This window comes from Triticum urartu, chromosome 4A, assembly GCF_056163025.1.
Source record: "Triticum urartu cultivar PI428250 chromosome 4A, HENAU_Tu73, whole genome shotgun sequence".
NCBI lineage: Eukaryota > Viridiplantae > Streptophyta > Magnoliopsida > Poales > Poaceae > Triticum > Triticum urartu.
Window position 1 is genome coordinate 595,983,623 of NC_141876.1, and position 14,088 is coordinate 595,997,710.

The 14,088-nt window shown below is 48.6% G+C and overlaps 1 protein-coding gene across 1 annotated transcript; it reads left to right on the plus strand.

Moving 5' to 3' along the window:
• The first annotated feature begins 243 nt into the window (after window positions 1–243).
• On the plus strand, window positions 244–1,946 carry LOC125553108 (uncharacterized). Its single transcript, XM_048716883.2, has one exon. It carries the CDS (start codon window positions 349–351, stop codon window positions 1,639–1,641), a length of 1,293 nt encoding a protein of 430 aa, XP_048572840.2. The 5' UTR covers window positions 244–348; the 3' UTR covers window positions 1,642–1,946.
• The last annotated feature ends 12,142 nt before the right edge of the window (window positions 1,947–14,088 follow it).

The following is a 14,088-nucleotide window of genomic DNA, read 5'->3' on the forward strand; positions in this document are numbered from 1 at the left end:
GACTAGGGCCGAAACTGTCCACGACAATTAGAGTTGAGAAGGAGGACTAGCCAGCATGAGTCCATCCCACCCACAGGTTTCAGTCGGCAGACAACAACAAAAACCAAGATTGAATTAATTGTGGCCAAGACTAATAGTGATCTAAACACTCTTATATTTATTTAAGAATGGATAGTGTTGAAGCACTTGCAGCACGCATGCTTACTGCGCGCGCGCGCAGACGCTATAAGATAGATGCACCGCCCAAGCAGTTTTGCCAACAACACTTGGGAATCACTTTGCATTCCAGAAAAGGCTTCCGGCCTAGTAGTTGCGTTTGCGGATACGTAGCATACCACAGCTGAGTCCATGGCGAGATGCTGCCTGCTGCTCCTCTTCTGGGCGTTCCTCTGGCCGGCGGCCAGCGCGGTGCCGTGTCACCCCGACGACCTTCGCTCGCTGCGGGGTTTCGCCGGAGACCTCAGCGGCGGGGCCGTCCAGCTCCGCACCGCATGGTCCGGCGCCTCGTGCTGCAGCTGGGAAGGTGTGGGCTGCGATAGCACCAGCGGTCGCGTCACGGTGCTGCGGCTCCCCCGGCACGGCCTCACGGGGCCCATCCCAGGAGCCTCTCTAGCGGGCCTCGTGTGGCTCGAGGAACTCTTCCTCGGCTCTAACTCTTTCGTGGGCGTCCTCCCAGACGAGCTCTTCGGCCTCGCCAGGCTAAGGAAGCTTTCACTCGCATCCAACAAGCTCACCGGCCAGGTGAGCTCACGCCTCGGCAAGCTCACACACCTCACCTTGTTGGATTTGTCCGCCAACCGCTTCTTCGGCCGCCTCCCGGACGTGTTCGACGATCTCACATCGCTAGAACATTTGGCCGCATACTCCAATGGCTTCTCCAGCTTCTTACCGCCGTCTCTGTCATCATTATCATCTCTCCGTGAGCTCAACCTCCGGAACAACACCTTGTCCGGCCCGATTGCTCGTGTTAGCTTCTCCGGCATGCCACTTCTTGCTTCCGTTGACTTCTCCACAAACTACCTGACTGGGTGGCTCCCGGCCAGCCTTGCGGGCTGTGGTGAGCTCAAGTCGCTCAACCTTGCCAACAACACATTGGTTGGCACCATCCCGTCGTGGATTGGTGAGTTTGACCACCTTTGGTACTTGAATCTCTCAAATAATTCATTCGTTGGCGAGGTACCCAAAAGTTTGTTACGGCTCAAGGGCCTCGCCACCGCTGGTCGTTCATCGGGTATGGTTTTCACTAACATGCTATTGTATGTAAATGACAAAAGAAGAGCACTCGAGGAACAACCAAATACCATAACGGGGAGCAACAACACTGTCAGATCTGGGCGCAACAACAGCATGTCTGGGAATGATAACACTGTCATATCCGGAGACAACAACGCTGTGTCTGGGAGCTTCAACACCCTTGTATGTGGGGACAACAATGTTCTAACTGGGGATCACCATGTCGTATCTGGGAGCAACCATATTGTAACTAACAGCTACAATAAAGTATCTGGGTGCACCAATAATGTATCCGGGAGCCACCATACCGTATCCGGTAGCAACAATGCCGTATCTGGAAGCAACAATACGGTATCTGGGAGCAACCATGTCGTATCCGGGAGCAACAAAATTGTAACCGACGGTTAATGGTCTATAAGTGGATCGATTCCATCTACAAGTGCGAGATCCCAGAGCACAACAAAGAGAGTCGTGAACAGAAGACGTTCTTCACTCAGAACTGAAAACCTGGGTACATGGACCCCATTCCAATATCTTGTTCCAAGTTTGGGAGGGCACCATAAAGATCTTTTGTATCTTTACTGTTTTTAGCATATTTAAATTTCCGCAATTATATACATCCGTATTAAATTTTCTAAAAGGACTTATATTTAGAAACAGATGGAGTAGTTTGTATTTTTGTACTTGCAATATGAATGTTAACTTCCAGCCTATCATGAGAATTATATCCAACGATGCACTCGTCGTCTATCGATGAATGTCTTTGTCACAGCTTGTGGTTATTGTTATTAGATGTGTGAATCCTGTTGAATGATCCCTTACTTGATAGTTTCGAATTGGCCATGGCTATTCAGCGCCATTAGTGCTAATTGTCAACAACAGCTTATTCTTTGCGGATAAATACAAATTGTGAGGTGGGGAAGTGGGTACGGACTGAAGTTGGGTAGGATAAGCTGTTGTTGCTAGGTTACGACAAAAATGCTACATCTACAGGGTTTTACAAGAGTTTACAGGCTCCTTCGAAACTTCATAAACATCGCCCTCCCCCCCTGATTTTCATGGGCTCCCCAACTAACACCCAATCAAAAACCGCCACGTAAAATTAATCATGTAAACTTCTGTAAAAACTTGTATGTGTAGCATTGTTGAGGTTACGACGAGGCTGTGGCAGTGCAGGGTTCATATACAGATGGGTTGGACGTTCGCATGTACCCACTTGCATGAGCTGCACTCGACCTGACTTTGACTGGCTTTGGAGGTCTCTCTCTCTCTCTCTCGACCTGACTTTGACTGGCTTTGGAGGTCTCTCTCTCTCTCTCTCTCATGTAGTCATGTGTGTCCATGCATGGCTTTGACTGGCTGCAGAGAATTATTGGTTTTGTTTTGTCCTTTTTCTTCCTCCTCCTTATTTTCCTCCTCTTGTTCCACGTACATCCTCCTCCTCCTCGTGCATTCTCTCTCTGTCTGTGACATGCATCCATGTTTGATTTTTTTTTCTCCTACGGTAAAATTTCTCCCATGATGGCAATTCTCCTTGTTTTTATTCCTTTCCTTCACTTGCATGAGCTCCCTGCCGGACATACATGCATGCAGCACTTGCACAAGCAGCCCTACGCGTCTGAGACGCGGTCTGTAAAAAATTACGCTGTTTTTGTGCTACCTACACGAGAAAAGTGATTCTACCATGCACGGGTGAGGCGTCCATCTTTATTAGAGATTCATGCACCTATGCCATATATTTAATCTTGTATCTAAAGTCCTCTGACAACTTCATGGAGAAATGCTACGGCAAAGTACTGCGATGCAGTTCATTCCTCTCTCCCACCTAGTACTAGTTCTTTATGCTGCACACTAGCACATAGATTTTATTTTTATTCCTCTTTAAATAACCATATATTTTAAAACAAATATAGGATAAACAGTCCCTTTGAACGTGTGTCTTTTTTTCAATAATATCTTGGAAACAAGCTTAATATTTAATGGGTTTTGACAATTTTGAATTTTGAGTTTTTGAAACACGGTGAAACATGTAGAAAATGGTGTGCAACACAATGAAATATAACAGAACAAGGTAAAACCAAGGTATTACACCGACACAGAATATAACATTATAATGCGCTCCGAAACACGATGAAACAAGAATTTTTTTGGTTACTCTAACAATCACAGTTTTTATAGTTTCATCATATTTCAAAATTGATGGAAATATAGTCATGTTTAATCTTGTTGAAAAGATCTCGTCGCCGTAAATGCAAATATCTAAACAGATCAGAAAGCAAAAAGATTGTTTAAAAACTATGACAGTTTTAAATTTGAGAGTAAACTTAAATGCATGGGTGCATTGAGGAGAGAGAGAGAGAGGGGATATAAGTAGGGAATAGGGTAAAGTAGGTGTGTTGACTGTCATAATGGAGTTGATTGGCCATGCATGGTATCTCCCGTGCATGGTAGAAAAGCCGGTCTCCTAGCTACACTCATTTCACACTGTTTTTGTCGGTAAGTACTTTTCGAGCTTGGAAAAGGTAGTTGGCCTGAAAAACCTGTAAATTTGCATGGAAAAAAGAGTTACAAATTTGCATCGAAAACTACAGATTGTACAAAAATAGTCTGGAATCATTGTAATAGTTGGAGTCGCAAGAACTCATCCAATACGAAGCTATCTATCGACCTATAGTTCTACAAATGCATATAAAAAGTGCAAAAGATTTTTTTACCTTTGTTGATATTTCATCTAACACCTATTGTGCGAGGTGGAGAAATCCGGCCGGCGAGTTGTCGGTGGCTTGCGGCTGTCAGGAGGGGATGGACAACGGCCACGAAGTGCTACCTCGACATGCAAACGGCGGCTATGCGTCCGGAACTCGGAGACGTTGCGCCATTGCCGCCCAAATGTCGCCGACCCTCCACTCAGCCGTGGCGGTGGGGCGACCGGCTGTGGAGCTCCGGTGGCCACTGGGCCACCACGCAGGGGCACAACCGATTGGCATGGCCACTACAACGGCAAATCAACGTGGTGGCCACGGCGCGGGCGGAGGAGCGCCACTACAGGAAAATCATTTTCGCCTTGTGTCAACGCGCGCACGCCAAGAGTTTATATCGGCCACCCGGCGTACAAGGCGATAAGCAGTGCATCTGCGGAGCACGGCGAAGCCACGAGACTCGGCGTACATCCAAGTACGCCGTGACACGCCTAAAAAAACGGTCGGCTTACCGAAAACACTCGGCGCACATTGCACTAAGCCGAATGTCCTCGCAAGAGTAAAGTCTATTTTAAACCTTAAATTCATACGGTTAGTCGAAATTGAACCCTGAACTCTAAATCTCTGAAATCGATACCCTGTACTCATTGATCCCGGTCAATCTCGACCTTGAACTTGTATAGACCGGTTTGGCACAGCAGTAAACATGCCATGCAAAGAGAGCCTTGGCTCAATGGTTGGGCGTGCGGTTGTGCAGCCTAACGATCTGAGTTCAATTTCTAGAATTGACAGGTGATGCACAGGGTTTTCCCTCATTTATCGAGGATCAAGTTTGGTGTGTGGTGAAACCATTCATCGAAAAATATCTTGATACTCATTTAAAAAATTTCTGAGGACCATGTTTATCTTGGTACTCATACTAAAATGGTCGTATGCATCCCTAGTTGGTGCAGAGGCCGGTGAAGTGAAATTCTTCCCCATTTTAAAAGGACAAGGACCCGCGTCGCTCTCCAGGGGGGCGGCTCGGGTGACCTAACCCCGCCGCCGCCGCCACCCCCCTCTTGCTCCCTCCCCCTCGCCGCCGTCGAGCGTCCCCGTCGGGCAAAGCCCGTGCAGTTGCCGGCGGCGGCGGGCCTTTCCTCTCCCGTCACGCATGGAGGTCAGCCCTGGACGGCGCGCCGTGCGACGCGGAGCTGTGCGCCGGCATGGATCTGGCCCTCCGGCCTCTTCTATGGCGCGGTGGCGCTGGATGCTGGGGCGGCGGTGCCCTCCTCTCTTCCTCGCGGTGGAGGAGCGGCGGATGACCGTTTTGGCGGCGGATCGGGGCGTTCTGCTCGGATCTGGTGGGCGCGCATCGTCGACGGGATGTGGCGGTGCTGGCCGTCCTGGACCGCGTGGGTGGCAGGGCGACTGCGCGTGGTGGAGGCCCCGGCGCCTCTGGCCCTAGGCGGCATGGAGGGCCTGGGTTGGGTCGGCGTCATGTGTGGATTGCCCTCCGGACAGATCTGATCTGGCCAGTGCGACCACAATGTGCGGCGGCTCAGATCGGCGGCGACCCGTGCACACGATGCTGGATGGCGGTTCTTTCAGCGAATCCGGGTGAAAACCTAGTTCTTGGCTTGATGCCAAGACCGGTGTTGGCGGCACTTTCTCGTGTCATTACCTTCTTGAAGGCCTCGCCGTGGAGAAGCTCCAGACCTCTATCCGCTACCTCCGGAGGAAACCCTAGATCAGTTGATCAGATGACGGCGGCGTGTTGGTGTCGTTTCCTCCTTGGGGGCGTCATTCTTGGAGGCGTACATGGGTTCGAGGGACCAGTGGGCGGTTTTTTGGTGGAGCGGTGCTTCATCCTGCACATTGATGACGGCGGATCTCGGCGGTGTGGTGCAGTGGAGACTCGGCGCCCGATGCGTGGTGCTGGACTCGCGCAGGAGGAGGTTGTTGTCTGGCGTCATGGTGACATCGATGGCAGAGTGGCCAGACAAGGCAGAAGCCTCAATATGATCTGAAGACCTGTGGAACATGGCGGCGACGACACACGAGTGCGTCTGACCGGATTGTGTTCCAGACCCGGTATGTGGCTCGGCTGGGGCTTCCGAATGAGTTTCAGCTTCCGGCTTTTGATGTTAGGCTTACGTGAGTGGTTTGGGTAGTGGCCCAGTTAGCACCCTTTCATCATATTGGATAGGAGTAGCGGTATATATTGCCAAGATGGTGAATTCAGGCACATTGTTGTAATACTTTGTAAGGTCCTCGAGAATAATCAATAAAGTGGTCTATGCATCTCCCAGATGCAGAGGCCGGGGGTCATCCTCCTTTTCTAAAAAAAAGTAAACACCCCATACAGTTGTGCCACGTAGGCGTGCACGTCGCAGGTCACGACGCTGTGACGAGGTCATAGATAAGCCGTGCGACACCCCGTAATGCCGTGCGCCTTCAGCAGCACATGGCACATGCATGGCGTTATTGTGGTGGTCAGCCTTTGACTGTAGGTGGCGACGATGCTTGGCCGTCCGGATTATGAGATGGCGGTGCAGATTCAGCTGCCGCCGCGCCCTCCCTCACCTACAAATACACCCCCAACTATCAGTGCTCCTCACCTCCCTCCTTCATAGATCCAGCCGCCGCCTGCCCCCAAGCTCGTCGATGTCGGCCGCACCTGATTCACTATCAAACCCGACGCCGGTGAGGCGGCGACCCAGGGATACCACAACGCGCCGGCCGGCCGAGGTGACATATGTTCCATTTAACGTTTTCCTACTAATAATTAAGTTTTGTAAAATGTTAGTATGAATATTTTATACAGGCATTCAAAAATCTTTACAATGATTTCTACTTAAGATTTGCTTCGTAGCTAGATAGATAGGTTTAATTTGATGTAGATAGATGCTAAAGTTTACAATATTAATTGATAAGTGTTATGGGTATGAATTGGATCATTTTTCCTACTAATTAAGCTTTGTCATATGTTAGTATATGAATATTTTATACTCCTATAAGCATAAAATAATCTTCACAATGATTTCTAGTTTAGGTTTGCTTCATACCTAGATTAGGTTTTGTCTTAATTTAATTCTTTCTTTTTTGCAGATGGATGAGAGGATGGGATGGAACGGGCTCATCGATGCATTTGGGTTGGCGACGCTGATCTGTTGGTCAAGATGAAAGAGATTTGCTTCATATGACGACAACAGGGCCATGGTTTTGCAGGCCCAACCCGTGCTCGAGGGCAGTGGCGGAGCGAGCGCCCGCGACCTTGGGCAGTTGCCCGAGCTCGCCTCCTCTCCAACAGCAACGATGCACTTGCCACAATGGGCTAAACTTGCTCCATAACGAGTTCGACGGAAACAACATGTAATGTCGCTCCAACCCACGACGAGACGGAAATACCATCGCTCCAGCTCCCTTCTCCTCGTCTCCTCGTTTCTGGCAAGTGCACGGCGCAGGGATTTGTTGGCGAGGCGGCGAGCATGGGATCTGGGGGAGCAGAGGCTGGCCGACCGCGAGCGGGAGCCAGTCTATTCGACTATTCGTCCCCTCCTTCCTCTGGTAAGAGCAGAGGCTGGCCGACCGCGAGCGGGAGCCAGTCTATTCGACTATTCGTCCCCTCCTTCCTCTGGTGAGAGCAGAGGCTGGCCGACCGCGAGCGGGAGCCAGTCTATTCGACTATTCGTCCCCTCCTTCCTCTGGTGAGAGCAGAGGCTGGCCGACCGCGAGCGGGAGCCAGTCTATTCGACTATTCGTCCCCTCCTTCCTCTGGTGAGCAGTTCTTTCAACCTTCGGTAAGAGCATCTTTAGCAGATCCTGTAAAATCCTGACCTGTAAAACGCGTTTGCAGTTCGTGGAAAAACGGCTTTACGGGCCGACGCGGACGGCCGCAGAGACGGACCCTGCAAAATGAACCCATATAAAAGGATATTCACGGAATATGTTCTTTTACGGGTCGGCTTTGCAGGATCTGGTCTGGCGTCGCTCCCGCCGGCCCGCAAATTCTAAATTTATACCTCAATTTGACACAAGATAATGCATTTCTTTACTTTTTCAACAACATTGGATACATAAGACATCATCAAATCTTTGCTAGAATAGTAAGACAAAAGAAAACAAGAACCACAATTATGCAGTTTAGAAGATTTCCAACTTTCATAACTGCTCTCACTAGTTGGACCAATATCTTCTCCATGCATTCATTGTTGATTTATGGATTCTTGATTTTGCATTCTTCATTCTTCTTCTTTGGTACTAAAGAAATAGACGTTGCTTCCCCTCTAGTTGCACATGCAGCCGCTTCATTACCTTCGATTGTACTAAGGAGTGCACGAACGTCTATTAATTTTTTTCTATCAATAAATCAATGTATTCGCCTTCCCAAAACCAAAACGAGCATCCATCTTCCTACACACATGATGATGTTGGAAATGAGCTATCGCAATTGAACCAAAGAATGTGGTGCGAAAGCCGAATGAAAACAACACGTACCCCGTCGTTTTTGCATTTGAAGTACACCCATCCGAGGTGCTTTGGCATGCCCGAAGTTAGCCGCAGCACTGTCCGCGTGCAGTCGTTGCACTGTATGAGCGACATTGGCGAGCCACAGAGCCTCTGCGCGAGCGCCGAGCCCGGCGGCCGGCCGGCTGAATCCATGACCGCAAACCGGCGGTGGCGGCGACAGGACGAACCCGTACCTGCATGCGACGATGGGACTTTTCCAGGGTTGCATGAGGTGCTCCCCGACCATTCCATCGCTTGGCGCAGCCACCGGCGGCCGGAAAAAGCCAAATCCGGCCGCTTGCGACAAAGGGTCGCAGATCTGCAACTTTCCGGCCCGCCGACACAGGAGGTGGGGGGAGGGAAACCTCGTGCATGTGGCGGCCTTTTGGCATGATCCCACCGACTACTTTCGCCGGAATCGTGGGAGGCGGCCCGGTGGCGGGGTGAGGGGGAGAGGGGAGGTGGTAGGTGGGGAAAAGTGCAGACTGAAATGTCCTTCCCACCAACCGCTCCTGCTATATGCAGGGCACCGACGGACCGGGGAGGGGGGCGCGTATTCGCGGGTTGGGGTCAAGATTTTGCCACGCCCCTTAAAATTTTTTGCGGGCCGGCCGCGTTTGCGGGCCGGCCGCGTTTGCGGGCTCTGTTTGGGTGGAATTTTCCGCGCCGACCCGCATGCATTTTGGCAGTTATTTTGCGGGTCGGGGCTTTTTGCGAGGTCTGCTAGAGATGCTCTAAGATGCTTACTAAATAACTGGTCTAGGTTGAGGATAAGGGGATTGAGAATTTGAGATTGATATACTTAGGGCTTATTTAGGGAAATTTCATTGGGGATGATCAGTGGTAAATTATGCTACGGGACGATGTAATTACGTCGGTGAAGGAGTTTTTCATCTCAGTTGTGATGCCGGAGGGGGTTAACTCAACCTCAATCGTTCTTATTCCAAAAGTTCCTAATCCTTCTAAGTTCACTGATTTTAGGCCTATTAGTTTATGTAATGTAATCTTAAGGTCATCTCAAAGTGCTTGGTGAATAGGCTACGACCAATTCTTGATGATATCATATCGCCGGAGCAAAGTGCTTTCATCCCAGGAAGGATGATTACGGATAATGTACTCACTGCTTTCGAGTGTATCCATCATATAAAGCAGGAGAAGGACCCTACAAGGAGTTTTTGTGCCTATAAGCTCGACTTATCAAACGCGTATGATAGAGTCGATTAGGTTTTCTTGAAGCAAATGATGCTCATATTGGGTTTCTCTCATCGTTGGGTGGACTGGATCATGACATGTGTCACTTCGGTGAGGTATTCGGTAAAATTTAATGGAACCCTTCTAGAATAGTTTGCACCATCACGGGGGCTATGACAAGATGACCCGTTATCACCCTTCTTATTCCTTTTTGTTGCGGATGGGCTATCTGCCATCTTGAAACATGAAGTTAATATTGGAAATATCACTCTTGTCAAGATCTGTAGGAGAGCATCGGGAATATCACATCTTTTATTCATCAATGACTCCCTACTGTTTTTTGAAGCAACACAGTATCAAGCCTTGAAAATCAAAGAGATATTGGATCTGTATGCAAGTGCTACTGGCCAGAACATAAATCTAAACAAGTGCTCCATATTATTTGGACATGCATGTCCAGAGACTGCCCAGAATTTGGTTCGGGAGGTCCTTGAAGTTACTAAGGTGGAATTTGAAGAAAAATATTTGGGTCTTCCTACACCTGAAGGTCGGATGTCTAAGGGGCCGTTCCAAAATCTACAAGCTAGCCTCACTAAGAGACTTATCCAGTGGGGAGACGGGTGGCTGGCACAACCTGGTCGTGAAGTCCTAATTAAGTCAGTTGCCCAATCTCTCCCAACATACATCATGGGCGTTTTCAAACTTCCGTTCTTAGTTTGTGATGACTTAACAAAGATGGTTAGAAACTTCTATTGGGGATCTAAAGATGGATGCAGGAAAGTTCATTGGAAGGCTTTGGATTATTTGATGTAGCCAAAGTGTAAATGAGGGCTTGGATTCCGCGACTATATACTATTTAACCAAGCACTCCTGGCACGCCAAGCTTGGAGACTTATTGATAGACCGGAGAGCCTATGTGCTTGTTTGTTAAAATCTCGTTATTACCCGGACGGGCAGCTTGAGGACACGGTCTTTTTTGGTAATGCTTCTCAGTCCTGGAAAGCCATAAGTTATGGACTAGAGCTTCCGAAAAAAGGCCTAGTTTGGAGATTTGGCAATGGAGCCAGTATTCGGGTATGGAGAGACAATTGGATTCCGAGACCCCACTCTTTAAAACCTATCTCTCCAGGAGGTAATTGATGTATCCGCTATGTGTCTGAACTTCTTAATGACAATGGATCTTGGAATATGAACTTGTTGCAGAACTACTTTTGGCCTTGCGATGTGGATGAAATCATGAAAATTAGAGCGTCCCCAAGGCATGAGGAGGATACACTTGCATGGGGACCATGGAGGTTTGGCCAATTCTCGGTGAAGTCGGCGTATGATTTTGCCTTCAATGAAGCCAACAGAGAACTCCAGCCAGCATCTAGCACTAATCCGGAGGGCTGCCGAGCTAGTTGGAACTTGATATGGAAAACGGATGCCCCCCCAACAGTAAAAAACTTTGCTTGGAGAGTGGTCTCAGACTCCCTTCCTACTTGGGTTAATAAACATAAGAGGACCATGGAAATCACCAATATATGTCCGGTGTGTGGCGTGGAACCAGAAGACAATTTTCATCCTCTATGTAGCTGCCCTAGAGCATGGGAATTATGGATGTATATGTCGGAAGTTTGGAACCTTTCGGCGTTGGATAATGTGGTGAACGTCGGGAAGGAATGGTTATTCCATGTGCTACATCCACTACATGAAATAGTGAGATCCATGCTACTCATGACACTCTGGAGGGTTTGGTTCATACGTAATGAGATAGTACACAACAAGATCCCACCGCCTCATGAAGTATCGAGGAGATTCCTTGTCAGCTATCTGGAATCTCTAATTGCTATTAAAATGAACATGCATATGGACATAGCTAAGGGGAAATAATCATCTCCTATGATACATCTTTGCCACCGCCCGTCCCCCAGTGGGCTGCACCACTGGAGGGGTGGGTAAAGCTAAACACAGACGGTTCATTTGATGCTGGCAGGGCTGGAGCAGGTAAGGTACTTCGGGATCCTTTGGGAGGCATAATCTTTTCTGCATGCAGAACACTTTTCTCATGTCGTGAAGCTTTGGAGGCAGAGCTTTGTGCTTTTGTGGAAGGGTTATCTCTAGCGATCCAGCAAAGTGGTCGTCCAGTTGCTATTGAGATGGATTAACTTGTTGCTATAAAGTTGATCCAAGGGCAAGATAAAGATAGGTCTATTTATGCTTCGCTAGTCAAAGAGATTAGATATCTCTTATCTCTCCGTGAAAATTGTATTACTCATGTAAACCATATCCAAAATCAGGTTAGCTATAGCCTAGCAAACTTTGCTCGTACAGAGGGAAGAACCATGACTTGGATTGGCTCTGGACCCTCGAGTGTGCTTGAGCTAGTCTCCGCCGACTGTAATTCTTTGTTGGCTTGAGTAATACAATATTTCTACCAGCAAGAAAAGATGATCAGTGGTAAAGTTTATACGTTCTGGTCAATGATTGGAACCCAGTATTGTTTTATCAAATAGTAGAGGAGCAGCATGCTTGTCAGCGAACCATAGTAGAGGGGCAGCATGCTTGTCAGCCGGTGAGCTCGCTCCCTCGCCTCAGAGAGAGAGAGGCCCAGAAGTCGAAGGCAGAGGGGTCATTCCCTCCTTATTTGGCCTATCCCCTTTCTCTGTCGATGGAGAGCTTTCTGACGTTGTAGCCTAGCGAATGTGTGCTCCGCCTAAATTTCTTCGGTCGATGGCTCGGCTTCCCCATGTGCCCGTTCATGTGAGGGGTCCTCTTCTTCTTCAGCTGCTAGCTTCATCACCTTAATCCCATGAGCATCCTCCACATTGCAAACTTCATCACGTTCTGCGAATGCTTTCTTGGGACCGCCCCTCATTTCAACTTGTTCCATCAGCCCTTCTACATCAGAGCATAGGCGAGTGGCCGCATCATTCGTGATCGTGGTGGGGTGAGTATTCAACCGCGGCCATCTTCTCCATCCTTTCCTATGGACCTCCCAAAATCGATGAGGTCCTGGCAGAACAAATTGTTTTACGTGTTTGGCCATGAAGACGGCTTGCCGGCCTTCTCTAGTGGCTCCTCGGTGCGCTTGAACTCTTGGGAGTCCCCAAATGATCTTCCCAAGGACGTCAGGCTGCTGATGAAGGCCATAGCTAGCCTGAAGGAGAGAGTGGCCTGAAGGGAGTTCACAATGTGCAAACTTGGGTGGAGCGTCGTATGCTTCCTCTACAGGCCCGTGGCGCGTTGGTGTGCTATTACCATGGCCCGTTCGACCCCTCTTAGGTCTCATCGGACAAGCTCGAAGAAAAGGAAGCCAGCTGTTGGCTCGCCCTTCTAAAGGGGCTGGAGGCCGGCAAGGTCCCAATGGAGGTTGCGGTGGAGGCCTTCTTTCTTGACACTCCACTGGGAGAGGTAAACCTCCTCACTTGATTTTGTCTTGGGTGGTAGGGAAGATCCTTTGTCGTTTCTGATCTCCAGGCTCTTGATTCCGCAGGAGCTCATGGGTTTCGGCACCCTCCAGTTGCATCCCCCGCTACAAGGTCAATCCTTGACTCGCGGACCTCCTACGTGTTGCGCCGAAGCGTCCTCCACCTGAAAAGAAGGGGAAAGGGAGCGCAACCTATACTGGAGGCGAGATGACCTGTGAGGCCGTCGATGACGACGCCCTGAGAGATGATGGCTCATCCTCGCCTCTTGCTGATGCTTGGTTTCTATAGGAAATATGCTCTAGAGGAAATAATATTGTATTACTATATTTCTGTGTTCATGATTAAGAGTTCGTATTCTATGCTATAACTGCTATACGCGATTCAGGGAAAACTCATATGCGCGTGTAGAATGACAAATGGTAAAATAAGATTTCTAGTCTTGCCTCTAAGACTATCTCAAGTGTTGTTCGTGGTCATGTTTTCCGGATTTTGAGATATTGTTAAGAGTAATGATAGTCTCAAAACAACTTTGAGAGTATGACATTAGAATAATGGTCATATTGAATCAACCAATTCTTGTTTGTTATACTATGAGATAAATCGTAATAAGTATGTTATAACACGGATTATTAATGTGTGTTTTGGTTTCTCAAACCATGAGGGTATCGTAGTCACTTCTTACCATACGATGAGATTTGGGGTTGCTCAAATGTCATCTATAACAATGTGATCATAACGACAACTTACAGGTTCATTAGAAAGTCAGACAAGGGACACGATAGCTGGAGATTGCAATTTTCTCCTCCGGCTATGGTGAGATATTCTTAGGGGCCTCTCGGTGTGACAACATCCATCATCGTCTGGAAAGACACAGGTGACAATGTTACGAGGATGCTGGAACACGACAGCGAGAAAGAAGAACAAAACCGATAACGAGGAGAGCGGTATAATGAGCATGTGTATGACTGATACGTCTCCGTCGTATCTACTTTTCCAAACACTTTCCCTTGTTTTGGACTCTAACTTGCATGATTTGAACGGAACTAACCCAGACTGATGCTGTT